The sequence below is a fragment of the Littorina saxatilis genome, linkage group LG1 (genome assembly GCF_037325665.1).
Source record: "Littorina saxatilis isolate snail1 linkage group LG1, US_GU_Lsax_2.0, whole genome shotgun sequence".
Taxonomy (NCBI): domain Eukaryota; kingdom Metazoa; phylum Mollusca; class Gastropoda; order Littorinimorpha; family Littorinidae; genus Littorina; species Littorina saxatilis.
Window position 1 is genome coordinate 95,207,101 of NC_090245.1, and position 14,354 is coordinate 95,221,454.

At 41.9% G+C, this 14,354-nt stretch overlaps 1 protein-coding gene and 1 long non-coding RNA gene across 2 annotated transcripts in view; one reads left to right on the top strand and one right to left on the bottom strand.

Moving 5' to 3' along the window:
* The window catches only part of LOC138946507 (uncharacterized), a 458,926-nt gene that overhangs the window by 36,176 nt on the left and 408,396 nt on the right, over nucleotides 1-14,354 (bottom strand). The gene's annotated exons all lie outside the window — the stretch shown is intronic.
* LOC138946237 (large ribosomal subunit protein uL22-like) lies at nucleotides 749-9,084 on the top strand. Its single transcript, XM_070317771.1, has 6 exons — nucleotides 749-866; nucleotides 2,234-2,274; nucleotides 2,905-3,039; nucleotides 3,588-3,686; nucleotides 4,124-4,220; nucleotides 8,887-9,084. Exons 1-6 carry the CDS (start codon nucleotides 770-772, stop codon nucleotides 9,036-9,038), a joined length of 621 nt encoding a protein of 206 aa, XP_070173872.1. The 5' UTR covers nucleotides 749-769; the 3' UTR covers nucleotides 9,039-9,084.

The following is a 14,354-nucleotide window of genomic DNA, read 5'->3' on the forward strand; positions in this document are numbered from 1 at the left end:
TCTAACAACACTACCATTTCAAGAGGTTGATACTAGATTGGGACCCACAAAAAAGCTGACCACCGCTTTTGTATGAAGAGACAGAAGAAGGAATGTACCTTCTGTTTGTGCTCTTGATAAGCCTCTCAGCGTAAAAAAAAACCACCCAGAGCTTGTTAATGTAACTCTGCGCTATGCACAAGAATGGTTGTATGAGAGACGGGGATTATTTGTTGTGAACGACAACTCTGAAATAATTCCGCCCAGAATCCATTGCACATCCCTTGAACCTTCCTTTTCCGGTAACTGAAGGTAAGGTGCAAAACATTGAAATAGCCACCGTTTTCAATCGTAATCATACTCCGTGTTTGTGAAATGTATTACCCTGAAATAATGCTTATTGTATTATTAGACCCTTTTAGCAATTATTCCAGGAGTTTTGATGGCTGTATGCCTTAAAGTGTACCAGATGGAAGCTCGGGAAATGGACATGTCGTCGTGAGAGCGTGTGTGTAAAACTTAACGACTTGAACTGAAGGTTTACAGTGACTGAGACACACTTTTATTTAAACTGTGTGTGTGAGCGTGTGTGTTTGGGTTAACTCGGATGAGTCTGTGGATAAGTAATCGTAAGGCACGATCAAAAGATCGTGCCCTGTATACAGGGAATCCCCCTCCAGGAACTCCACCTACAGGGAATCCCACTCTTTTGGTCGACATAGACCCCATCAGCGTCAATAGTACTGGTCAAAAGATCAGATATAGGCCTCGCGGCCTTAGACATCTGCAAATGTATCTATCTTTATCTTATCTTTATCTATGTCACTTGTCTGTTGCAGAACCGACCATGGTTCGCTACGCTAGAGAACCCGACAATGCCTCAAAGTGTAAGTATCTTGCCTTGCCTTTCTGTCGATTTAGGTTTACTAGGCTTTGTTAACTAGTGCATCAGGGTGTATTTCGACCAAAGTGGGTGCATTTTAGTGGGATGTGTATGATTTTAAAAGTGTCACGAAAGATATTTTTTCCTTCGTGTACACACCTCAGATCTCATTTGTCAAGGCTTTTGCCTGGGATAGGAGAAGACTTTCCTTCCCCTTGAGCACATGACCTAAAACCAACAGCCTCACTGTGCCCTGTGCAAACTGGGAATATTTTGCTGACAGATTTTGGACGATTGACAGTAGGTGTTACTGTTAGTTACGTAGTTAGATGTTTCAGAAATGACAGTTATTATGAATATGAGCTGCGAAAGAGTTGCTTTTCCTTGAAAACACTGAGACAAGCCAAAGCGAGCAGTGTGTCTGGTTGGTGATCTGTGCAAGTGAAATACAAACAACTAGACATCCCATTGGAGCTCTGATCTATGCTTTCTGTACTGTCCGCTCAATACATGTACCACTCCTTTTGTTCAAGAGTAGGCACACATTGGAGCTGACCTAACATTGCCAGTGTGATTACATCCCTTGGTACAGAGATCGCCACAATGACACATGTAGCTTGCCTCAGCGTTTCCCAGGAAAAGCAACTCTTCTATAACCCATACAAACTCGACAGTTATTTCCGGAGTACACAAATCCAAGTTTGCACAGAAATCAACCAGGTTGGAAATAGTTAGTATTGAAGGTAAAGGTTGCTCTGATCCCAGGTAACAGAACAGGTCTGTGATGTACAAGATGGCTTACACCACAGTTAGGCAAATGCTGGAGTGCATGGGTTTTTTTGTCTCTGAATTTTGGAGGTCTGTTATTTGAATTGTTGTGCAGTGATTCTTGAGTGTCACATGGAGGCTGGCGGGCAAAGGTTCATGCTGCAACCGTGCAGACAAAAGAGATGGTCACACAGGTGCAGTGTTGTTCCCAGACATAGAGGAAACTAGGGCAAATTTTTGTCCGAAATCCAAAATAGGCATTGGTCAAAATGTCCTGACCACACAAAATTGTTGTCAAAAAACGTATCATGTGTCAGAGCTATCGGGGATTCAACCAGCCCGATTCAGAGAAATGCGTGAGATAGAAAAAAAGAAGTATGCATAAATGACTGAAGACCCTAGGAACATCACTGCAGGTATGCTGACAAAAAGAGCCTAGGCAATACTAACGGACAGTAGCAGTTATGCGTTGTTGATTTGCCAACCTGAGTCGTAATGATAAAGATAGTTGATCAGTAACAGTTCTTAGCTTGTATTGATGCATGCCTGTTGTTTGGCACATACAGTTTGGTTGATGTGTCTGCATCTCTGTCTTTTCTGCAGCTGCCAAGGCTCGAGGCTCTTACCTGCGTGTACATTTCAAGGTATGTCTTTTACAACATTTTCACTTTCTGTATCAAAATCCAAAGCAGTTGAGATTGAGAGTTGGAACTTTGGGATTGAAGACTCTCCAACCAGCGTTCCAGTGTAAATCAAGCATTTTTATTTTTATCTTCTGCAGTATTACTTGTGTTCCACAGAATGAACAGTCCTCTGGTGATTGTACTGCCAATCACTGATCAGTCTGACCGAGTTAAAAGTATTGCTTACGTGATACATCGTCTTTCAGAATGTTTGGTTTTGACAATCTGTCCCGGCTAAAACTCATGACATACAATGGAACAAAAGAGTAGAGTAGAGCGCAATAAACACAAATAATATTTGGAGGAAATGGGTGGCAATCTGAACAAACTGAAATGTCCAGAAGTGTGTTTCGCTGTCGAGATATTATGACAATTCTTTTTCTTGTGTCATGTTAAACTAAATAGTGTTGTGATCATCGTTCTTGGTGTTATTTAATTTTCAGAACACACTGTTTGTTTGTGTCATGTTAGACTGTGTAGTGTTGTGATCATAGTTCTTGGTGTTATTTCATTTTCAGAACTCACTTTTTGTTTCCTTGTGTCATGTTAGACTGTGTAGTGTTGTGATCATAGCTCTTGGTGTTATTTCAGAACACGCGCGAGACTGCCCAGGCCATCAAGCACATGCACCTGAAGCGCGCCATGCGCTACCTGAAGAACGTGACGGCCAAGAAGGAGATCGTTCCCTTCCGTCGCTTCAGTGGCTGTGCTGGACGCAAGGCTCAGGTACGTACTCATTAGATTTGTTTTGGATTTTTTGGTTTTTGAATACCGGCGTTGTTCCAAGACTAAGAGGACCAGAGGTCGGTTGGACCTGCAATGAAAATATGTATAAGTCTAAAGGTCCTGAATTGCTGTTTGTGTCTTTTTTTGCACGGCTCTGACAAATTAAAATTGCCAGCTGTGCACAGGCAGTGGAAACCAACAATCAGTCACCGTCTTTGTAAATGTATACCATTACTGCACATGAAACCACATTTAAAAAAAATCATCCCTTAGTTGTCCATACCATCTTGAAGTCGGTGACAGTAAACTGACAAAATATTGAAGGAGAATATAATTTATACAAAATCTGATTTCTGTCGTTTTCTTTTTGAACAGGTGGCTTGATAGCAGGTTGAAATTGCCACAATTGCAGTCAAAAGTCAGCATGAACAATTTGTGGATCAGTCGTGAATGAAGCGCATAGAATTGCTTAGCTTGTAAGGGTCTTTTGTTTGACGCAGATACAGGTGCTTGTAATGATACTGAACATGAGTGCGTTGTCGTTTCAGTCCAAGCAGTTCAAGTGCACACAGGGTCGCTGGCCCAAGAAGAGCGCTGAGTTCCTGCTGCAGCTCCTCAAGAACGCAGAGAGCAACGCTGAGTTCAAGGTCAGTGCTGAAAGGTCATTCTTATCAGTTGTTTTCAGCTATCAGGGCAGTGAAATATCCTTATGGATAGACTGACAGTATGCCTGAAAACTGATTTGGCTTGTTCAATTGAACCCCTCTTTTCTTACCTTCAAATCTGAAAAACGTAAATCTTCAATAGAGGGCTTAAAAAGGGGTTGCACTGTATGTAGTTTTGCTGTTTAGATAATAAATTGGGCTAGTTCTTTCAACCCAAAAACACTATGAATGTTGCGATTAGTTTTACTTCTAGTGCATTATTTAGTCAGACTTTGAGAGACGTGTGTTACAATTTATGTAATGGATGTTTCTGTGTACCTGCACTTATGGTGAACATGGGAGTTGTGCAACCCTGTTTTGTCTGCGTCCGTGTTTCCATGACTTGCCAGTGTGTCCATGAGTGTGATTGCTGTTGACAGGGTCTGGACACTGACCACCTGGTGATAGAGTCCATCCAGGTCAACGCTGCCCCCAAGATGAGGAGGAGGACGTACAGAGCTCACGGCAGAATCAACCGTAAGTGTCTTCAAGATACAAGAAGTTTTATTGTCCTCATCAATACAAGGAAATTTGGCATGTGTGTGGCAAGACATAATACACTGATACATAGACATTTACAAAACACAACTAAAGTTCAATATCAGCACACCCTTACACAACATACCCACTACTTCAGACACACAGGCTACATGTGGCCCTCGGATGTACGCAACCCACCATTCACCCAGCCATACAGGTCCACATGCACTTACTCATTCATGCAGCACTCTAGCACCCGGCCATGTACAACTCACACACTGGAACCGTCATACGGCTACATATTGCATTATAACACCCGCACAAACATTACAACCTCAAACATCATACTAGTTTCTGGTCGCCACGCTCATTTTCACCGCATGCAGAACGCCTTGTGCAAAGTTGTCGATCAATGGCCTGTACACTCTCTCCCTTTCACTTCTCTCACACCGTTTCCCTTTCACTCTTTTTTTCTGTCTTGCCTCTATAACCCTCCACCGTCACTTTCTAGCTTATGAAAGCTGTAAAGTAGAACCCCCTGTTTGAGAACCCCTAATTTAAGACCTAATTAAGAACTCCTCACTTTCAATACCTCATTTTTCAAATTCTGATTTTCTGTGCATTACCTCCATTTTCTCTCCTTTCTGGGGCCTGTTTCCTCGGATTTTTAGAGATCTTAAGGGCAGGTGGGCCAGTGCAAAATTGACCAAATCGTTCAAAACACTGTTTTGGGTATTTTAGCAGATTATGTTTCCATAACATACCTATCATCCATGTGTGTCGGTGTTTTTGTCAAAAGTGTCCTATTTATCTGTCAATAAAGACAAAATGTGAACATGTGTGGCATTGATTGTCTTCTGTAGTCGATATTCCCCCGCCAAAAAATGTCTCATTTCAAAGGCTAGTTACGGCTTTGTCCTCAGCAAAACAGTGCATTCACGACATACGAAACTGCGCAGCAGCTCTTGACCTATAACATGACATCAGTGTTTTGATGAATGTTCCATTCACTCAGCCACTTGTCCGTTGCAAAGGCAGCAATCGTAATCGAACGGAAATGTCCTTATTTGGAAGGTACTCGACATCCATTGGTTCGTTTCATAAACCGAAATCGGGAACCAGTTTACTTTGTGAGTGCGCATGCTCAGCTTACGAATTTTGCATACGGAAACTACCGAAGAGACTCTCGGCCATGACGGGAACACCCGAAGTTCACTCGGTTTTACAACATCCTGGTTACACATCAAACGATCGGTGACAACCGAAAGCGAATTTTTCCTTGAGAAACAACCTTTGATACGATAACAATGGCTCGAAATAAGAAAGAGGACAATGTGTTTATTAGCTCGGTTAGCAACAACAAGTAGTTCCGCTGGTACTAGGCCAAAGTTTGGATTCTGTCGGTGTTTCCGATACAGAGGAAAGCTTTGATCTCCACGCAGATCCACAAGTCGCCATTTCCGAACACGCCATGCAGCACACTTTTTACGTCTCGGCACTGGCTTGCTTTGCGCTGAATTTGAGTCAGTTTCTGTGCAGTATCTCCTCGACAAGCAAGTTGAGCATTTGCTACGCAAAAAAAACAAAAACAGGAGAAAGTATCCAACATCAGTCAGATTATCGGTAATGTTTCCTGGGCCTGCCATTTCCCGAACGAAACTGGATCAGCAACTGTTTGTATCAATCTGCACTTTCGTAAATTCCGTCACTGTCACTGTGTCATTTTCTTCACCGCGATACACAGTTCATTGCGAAGAGCTTCCTCAGTAAATCGTTCAGATTCCACGTACGATTTGTTGTCAAAAAACAACTCAAACGAAAGTTTCAAACTCATCATCCTCCATCTTGCTTGTCGAAGCACCAAAGTACTGTATCGATGTAAAAACAAAAGCAGAAAACTTCGAGGAAACCAACAAATCGACGAGATAACGGAAGGAAATAAGTCTCGTTCTGGCTCAAGTAAGTTACCGTTAAAAATACCGTTATTCTCGCATGCAAATACAAACGAGAATCGGGTCATTGATACACGTTTAGCGCTGGGGCAGTATCCCCATGCTGGTTGACAGAGGGAAAGAAGGGATGGACGCATAAATTCTCTGCTGACGTGCTAAAGGCTAAGTAGTTTGCAATTCAAATAAACTAAGCTGTTCATTCATAACACAGTTTTGTCCTTGTGTGTCTGTTTCAATAGTGTTTCTGTGGTGTTCAATCTTCAATGTCGTTTTTCTCAGTTCAGCCATTTTGCCTACGGTTACGTCTTGGGTTACGCGATTTCTCTGGCTGTAATTTAGCTAGAGCAATATTTTCTTTTGTAGTTTGTGCAGAATATAACATTCTGGGGGATTACGAAGGGATTTTGCTGAAATTTTATTATAGTCATATCCAGATTATTTCAAAAAATAATTTTGCAAGCGTTACCCTAAAGTTTGACAGTTGTAACAAAGAAGTGTTCCTAACTCCAAATATAAATATAATAAACAAAATCTGCTTCGTAATCCCCTAGAGCATACCCAGAAGGATAAAATAAAAAAATAATTAGAAGTGTGACAATCACATCTGATGAAAATCCGTGTATCTCCTGTACTCCACTTTTGTCTGTATTTTGACTGTTTTTGTCGCGTAAAACAAAAACCAGCAACCGAAAATACAAAAAGTGACTATTCTTTGTCATCATTTGTTCATTTCTTTCATAAAATAACATTCAGACACAATAAAACATTCAAAATTGAAAAAAAGGTAGTGCACTGGCCCACCTCCCCTTAAAAGGGTCGTTGCACTGTATTTAAAAAATTGGGGGAAATTGGATTCTTCCAGTTGGTTTACCCCATAGTATGGCGTCTGTAGGAAGTTTGTCGAGGTACATGTTGACCAGTTGGATGAGCGTCAGCTTGCCTTGGTGTCGGTGTTCTTACTTCCCCTGTTCCGCTAACTGACCATGATCAAGGGTTATTACTTCCCTTGTTCCTCTAACTGACCGTGATCAAGTGTTATTACTTCCCTTGTTCCTCTACGTTCCCTGTTCTCTGACTGGGTGAGCAGGTGTTATTACTTCCCCTGTTCCGCTAATTGGCAGTGATCAAGGGTTATTACTTCCCTTGTTCCTCTACTTTCCCTGTTCTCTGACTGGGTGAGCAAGTGTTATTACTTCCCCTGTCCCTCTGACGACTGTGCGATGTGTAGGTTATGGTTACATTGTGTAATTGCTTTCTTTCATCCTTTCACCACGGTGCTACTGACATCAGACATGTGCAGCATTCTGTCTTGTTGCCTGCATGTTGACAGCTTTCACATCAAAGTAATCCATGCATGCCGTTGTGTTTATTGTAATAACCAAACGTTGTGGGTTGTGAAAGAGTGAATGCTCTTGTTTTTAGTGAGGAAAACTTTCAACACTTGCTCTGCTCCCTATGTTTCTTACAAACCCCTCGCTAGTGACTGGCCGATAATGTCATGTGTGAAACCAGACCTGCCAACCCCTGTCAAACCTCGGGTGTAGCAATTTACTATTTGGGGGGTGAATGTTCAGGGTAAAGCAAGCGTATTCACTCTTTTAGAACCCATGCAAACCTGAGATTTGGAAACATCTTGTATTTGGTTAGGCCAACAACAACAAAAATAGGTGTGGTTGCGGTAACATAGCCCCCAAAAAATAGGGTAGGAAGGTAATCACTTTTTTTTTTTAAACTTTTTTTCTATTGTGTACAAATTAAACCTACTTGACAGGGAAATAAGTGTGCGACTCAAGCGCTTTCGCTTTCATTGCGTTTTCTGCACTCGTTTTCTTGGTTTTTTTTGTTGGTTTTTTTAACAAATGTAATAAAAATGTAGAGGGTCGGCCCCTAAAAATAGGGTAGATCGGGTTACCGTAACCACACCTATTTTTGAGTCACTTGAGAAAAAGTGACTCTATGTAATCGGTCAGTGTTAGTCTGTCCGGCCGGCCGTCCGGCCGGCCGGCCGTCCGTAGACACCACCTTAACGTTGGACTTTTCTCGGAAACTATCAAAGCGATCCGGCTCATATTTTGTTTAGTCGTGACCTCCAATGACCTCTACACTTTAACGATGGTTTCGTTGACCTTTGACCTTTTTCAAGGTCACAGGTCAGCGTCAAAGGAAAAATTAGACATTTTATATCTTTGACAAAGTTCATCGGATGTGATTGAAACTTTGTAGGATTATTCTTTACATCAAAGTATTTACATCTGTAGCCTTTTACGAACGTTATCAGAAAAACAAGGGAGATAACTAGCCTTTTCTGTTCGGCAACACACAACTTAACGTTGGGCTTTTCTCGGAAACTATAAAAGTGACCGGGCTCAAATTTTATGTGAACGTGACTCCCAGTGACCTCTACACTTTGACGTCTGCTTTGGTGACCTTTGACCTTTTTCAAGGTCACAGGTATGTCTTGAAGGAAAAAAATTGAAATATCATATCTCTGAAACTATTCATCGGATTTGATTCAAACTTTATAGGATTATTCTTTACATCAAATTATTTACATCTGTATTGTGTTGTGAATAGCAATTTCTTCCTGTCCATCTGATGCCTCATATAATATTCAGAACTGCGAAAGTGACTCGATCGAGCGTTTGCTCTTCTTGTTTTTAGGCCTTATTGATTGCACTGTGTTTAATTGTATCATATTTGTGTGTGTGCAGCCTACATGTCGAGCCCGTCTCACATCGAGGTGATCCTGGCCGAGAAGGAGCAGGCCGTACTGAGGCCCACGGCCGCCGGCGAAGACGAGCCCGTCAAGAAGAAGGTGTCACAGAAGAAGCTCAAGAGGCAGAAAATGATGCAGCGAGACTAGACCCAGCCTGTGTACACTAAATGCAAATAAACATGTTCCAAGGGTTCTCTTTTGTCTGGTTATTCATAGTCTCAATGCCGAAGCGTTCAGCTGGCTTGTGTCAGATTGTGGCTGTCGCACGTTGTTCAGAGCTCTTTTGCTTGATTTCCGTCTTTTACTCTGTTTCTCTCTCTCCTGCTCTATGTCAGGTCTCTCCTTCTCTCTCTCTCTCTCTCTCTCTCTCTCTCTCTCCGAGCAGACCTGTTTACCCTTACGATTTTGGCGTAATTTATTACGATTTTCTGAAAAAAATACGCCATTCCGCTATCCGTGTCAAGACTACGATTTTCATAAATAAAAAAAAAAATTTAAAAAATTTTTTTTTTTTTATCTATTCACATGTTTGGCATTGTTTTTTTCAATGGCAAAATGGGGTGAAAAAGCACAGGACTGACCAGAGATCATGTCTGTCTGATGAGACGCTGGAGAGCCTTATTCTAGTGGTGAAGTCTCGCCCTCACTCATTCGGCAAGTACAGTAGAGAAGCGCTTGACACACTGAAAAAGGCCTACTACGAGCAAAAGAAAAAGAATCAGTGATGCATGTGCTTTTGATGTGATCTTCTTTGAAATTATGATGACTACAAAAACTGACTGATGTGTGAATGATGGATATATGTGCATGATTGCGTTTCGCAGACACCGTTGTCATGTGCGTTGTAATTGGCGATGAATGCTGGATGATTACTATTTTTGTGCCAGGATTACTATTTTTGGGGCTGAGCATTACTCCAAAGCACTTATGGGGGTAAACAGGTCTGCTCTCCTGCTCTATCTCCCTCTTTTACTCTCACTGTGTGGGAAGCCTGTCGTTTATGTGCAGCCGTGATAGAATGGTGGACAATGGACGAACTCGGGAAATAACTGGGTTGTGAACGAGTGAATACTCCTGCGTTTATCAGGCATGGGAATTGTCCGCCGAAAGCCAAATTTCCGCTGAATTTTTTTTGGTTCCGCCGAAAAAGCAAAAGTGTCCGCCAAAAAAATAAATGGGGGAGGCAAAAATGGTACTAAAAACTGAATTTAATGGCATACTTGGAGCTTTTATGACACCAAATTGCACCATTTGGGTTCTTGGGAGAAAATTTGTTTTCGGGGGGGCATGCCCCCGGACCCCCCTAGCAGGGCTAGGCGCTTTGCGCCGTCGACTTTGCCATTACTTACAAATTTTCAGCCTTTTTTATTTTTTTTCAATTCCCATGCCTGGTTTATTGAGGCAAGCTTTCCACAAGTGCTCGTTGTCCGTGTGTTACAGACACCAACTAGCCTATAATATCACGTGAGTTTGCTTCCATAGAATGAAAGCAAGGATAATTATTCGCTATCACAACCCATACAAATCTGACCGTTATCTCCAGAGATCGTCTATTGATCGCATGATATGAAGTATAAATCTCATCTGTGAGTGCTCAGAGGGCTGCTTTTTCACCATCAAACGCGTGATCGCAACTGTGAGAGGTGTTTTCTTTGTGCTTAATATCCCGCAGTGGGGCACTGCGGTTATGAAATTAAAAGCCCCTCCTGTTTTTGGAACCGCAGGAGCTTTCTAGTTTGCTGTTAGGTACATTTTTGGTTCCTCTTTCCTGTCATGCTCTCTTTTTCTTCATGAATTCTTTTCTTTTTTCTGCCTTCTTGCTCATTCACCTGTATTTTTTCCAAAAATCTCTTCTCTTGCCGCTTGTCTCGCGATTCATGTATAGTTTAATCTGTTAGTGTTCTGATGTAAGTCCAGCAGTAGATAGGTTAAGCCTATTTTAACATACTGGAAACTGGTAATCTTCCAGTAGGTATTAATTTAGTTTTACTAAAGCCTGCTGGGACACAAGTAATGGGTTAGTGCATTTGTAAACAGGAATCGCTTGACAAGTTGCCCCCTTCATCCCCCCCTTCCTCGTCCTGATATGGCTCTGCGTAGTCGGCTGGACGTTAAGCAACAAATAAACAAACAAACAAAATTATTTTGTTTGGACCTAGCTATTGATGTGTACATTGTTGTTAAACAGTTGTTTGTTGTATGTTTACCAGGGTTTGCTAGTGTGTGATAGGGTTCGTGTCCGTCTGAAGATGTTAGTTTCTTTGTTAGTCCTGTGTTGACAACTCTTCGACAAGCGCTTAGAACTGTACCCACGGAATACGCGCTATATAAGCTTCATATTGATTGATTGATTGATTGAAGTATGAAGTGGTATACCCAGAAACTTTGCGCAAACACAAAAATGATCTCGCAGAAGACTTAATTTAAAAAAATGTTTTTTAACCTTTCTACCTTGGATGTTGTCTTCTTGTAAGAAGTGACTACAATTGTGCATCAGTTCTGGCATTAGGGATTTGGGCGGTTCCCGTTGTTCAGGGCAATGTCGTGGTTGTCCGCCTTCAACGCAGATCAAATTCAATGTTGAGACCAGCAAAACCAACTCTCGCACACATACACGAATACAATACAAAATCTCAAACACATCATCATTGCAACTTTTAAGACACACTTTATTTTTCTTTCAAGCATCTTTTTGATTGTAATAACAACTCTGGACAGTAATATCACAACAAGCGAGCATGTAAACACAACAGTAACGGCACAAAATAACATTAACAATGCACAGTCACAATTTACAGTGGGAATTCTGCGTCACTGTGTTAAAGGCACAGTAAGCCTCCCGTAAACCATCACAGAGCTCCCCGAGTGTCTACATATAGTACAAGCATACTTCCATTTGAACGCTCACCGAACGGGAACATCCTGGCTGCTTTCTGTCGAGCGTGAGAAATTTTCAAAGAATTTATTTTCGTGGACTTAGTCCTCAACAACAATGGCGCCTCGTGTCGGTGCTGGACGGCTCAGTGTTATGAATACCGGACAGTAAGCCTCCCGTAAACCATCACAGATACTGTCAGGCTTTTACACACAGTACAAACACCCTTCCATTTGAACGCTCACCAAACGGGAACATCCTAGGTGCCCTACGTAAAGAGCGAGCAATTTTTAAAGAATTAATTTTGCAGATTGTCTCGAACACTTTTTGGACCCATCCTGAACTCAGGTCAAACATGAGTTACTTCCCTTCGGCTCTCATTCTATCCATGTAAACTGGCGATAGCCGTGAATGATTATCAAAATGTTTTTGGACCGTGGTGCGTGTTGCGCTGGACCTAACTTTTAAAATCTAAATAATAAATTGACAGCTTGTTACACAAACATTCTTTAATCATAAAAGAATTCTTTTTTCATCAAGACAAGATCAGTACAATTCGAAGTTGTGAAAGTTTGAAAAAAGAAAAGCCCAGAAGCAGGGTCACGCAAGGGTCGTAGCAGACGACGGTTTATCAGTGCATATCGCCGTTCCTCTCAACAGTCAAAAGCCATCGCTAGAGTTCTTGTGAACCACAGCCGTTTGTTTCGTGCATAAAAACGTGCTATTGTAAATGAGCTCCCATCGAGTCGCATTCAAATGACTAACTGACGACTACATTGTGAAAAAGGGAAACTGGATCACACGGGTTCACGATGGCTCAGGGGTAAGATAAACCGCGCAAAAATAAATTCTTTGAAAATTGTTCGCTCTTTACGGAGGGCACCAAGGATGTTCTCAATCGGTGACTGAGTGTTTAAATGAAAGGGTGTTTGTACTGTGTGTAAAAGCCTGACCGTATCTGTAAACCACCACAGATACTGGCGCCATTGTTGTAGAAGACCAAGTCCACGAAAATAAATTCTTTGAGAATTTCTCACGCTCGACAGAAAGCAGCCAGGATGTTCCCGTTCGGTGAGCGTTCAAATGGAAGTATGCTTGTACTGTATGTAGACGCTGTGATGGTTTACGGGAGCCGGCTTACTGTGCCCTTAATGACTTGTCCGTTTGAACTAAACTGGACCCAGCCGTACGGCCCAACTGTACTTAAAGCTGTGGTCTATTTATGACTTTCCGGGGCTACGAGGTTGAAAAATAGGGACACAATCATGTACAGAATTCTGTACAGCAAACCGGCGCTACCCGAAACCCCACCTATACGGCGTGTATGACCTTGAGAGCTTCAGTCAACGCTTGAATTTTGCAGGGATAACATCCGGTTTGCTCTCTCAAAACTGATCATATTTTATCTTCAAGAGAGATCAAGGGGAAAAAATAAACGCCCCGGCGAAGATTCGAACTCTCGACCTCGAGACTTCGTGTCTCATGTCCTAACCACTAGGCTACTGCGCCGAAAAACATTGATATGAATTCATGTTATGTTATTTTTGAAGCAGCATGATTTATATCTCGATCCGCCCGTTGTTTAGAAGTGAATACATGTATAACCATTTCTTAGATGTCTGCATGGTTTCAACTGCACAGAGCTTTGGAGAGATTCAATTACTGTTCATGTCATTTTCTTGCATGTTGTAAATAGAGATATCGCAGCTATTTGCATGGCGGTGTAAACATGTACTGCGATTCCGTAAAACATGTTTGCAAATAAAGGCAAATTTTAATGTCAATTTTTACGTTTTTGCAACGCATGAATGGTAATTCAAGCGTAGAATGATATAAAATTATAAATTTTTTATCTTTCACCCGACATTTCGAGGCCCCGAGGCCTTGAGTTCGAATCCCTGCCAAGTCGTTTATTTTTTCTGCTCGACCCTTCTTGACAAATATGCTCAGCTCTGCGAGAGCAAACCGGATGTTACCACTGCAAAATTCAAGCGTTGACTGAAGCTCTCAAGGTCATACACGCCGTATAGGTGGGGTTTCGGGTAGTGTTTGCTGTACAGAAATCTGTACATGATTTTGTCCCAATGTTTCAACCTCGTAGCCCCGGAAAGTCATAAATAGACCACAGCTTTAAGATTCCACTCCCCGGCACATGAAACAACAAAACACACACTGACAAATCCCTCGTGAACTATATCGTTGTTCCTGATCGTATCGGTCAAGTGTTAATGCTGAAGATCACGAGATCACCGGAATTAATCTTTAGCGGTCAAAACTAAATCAAAGGAACAAAGCAAAAATCATTCAAAGCAAAATCGGTAAGCAGTTCCAGAATTTTCAGCTGGGAAGCAGTGGCGTTTACATGGGCTCGCTCATAGCCATGACACACTCACACACACACACACACATTGACACACACACACAAACACATGCACACACTCGCACACATATACAGACACACAGACACACTGACACACACACAATTCAGTGAAGAAGTTGAACCAAAACTTGACAGACGCAGAGCTTATTGTGTCTATTGCGAAAGACTGAAATAAGCGAAAGATCCAAATTTCTCAATACTGATTTTT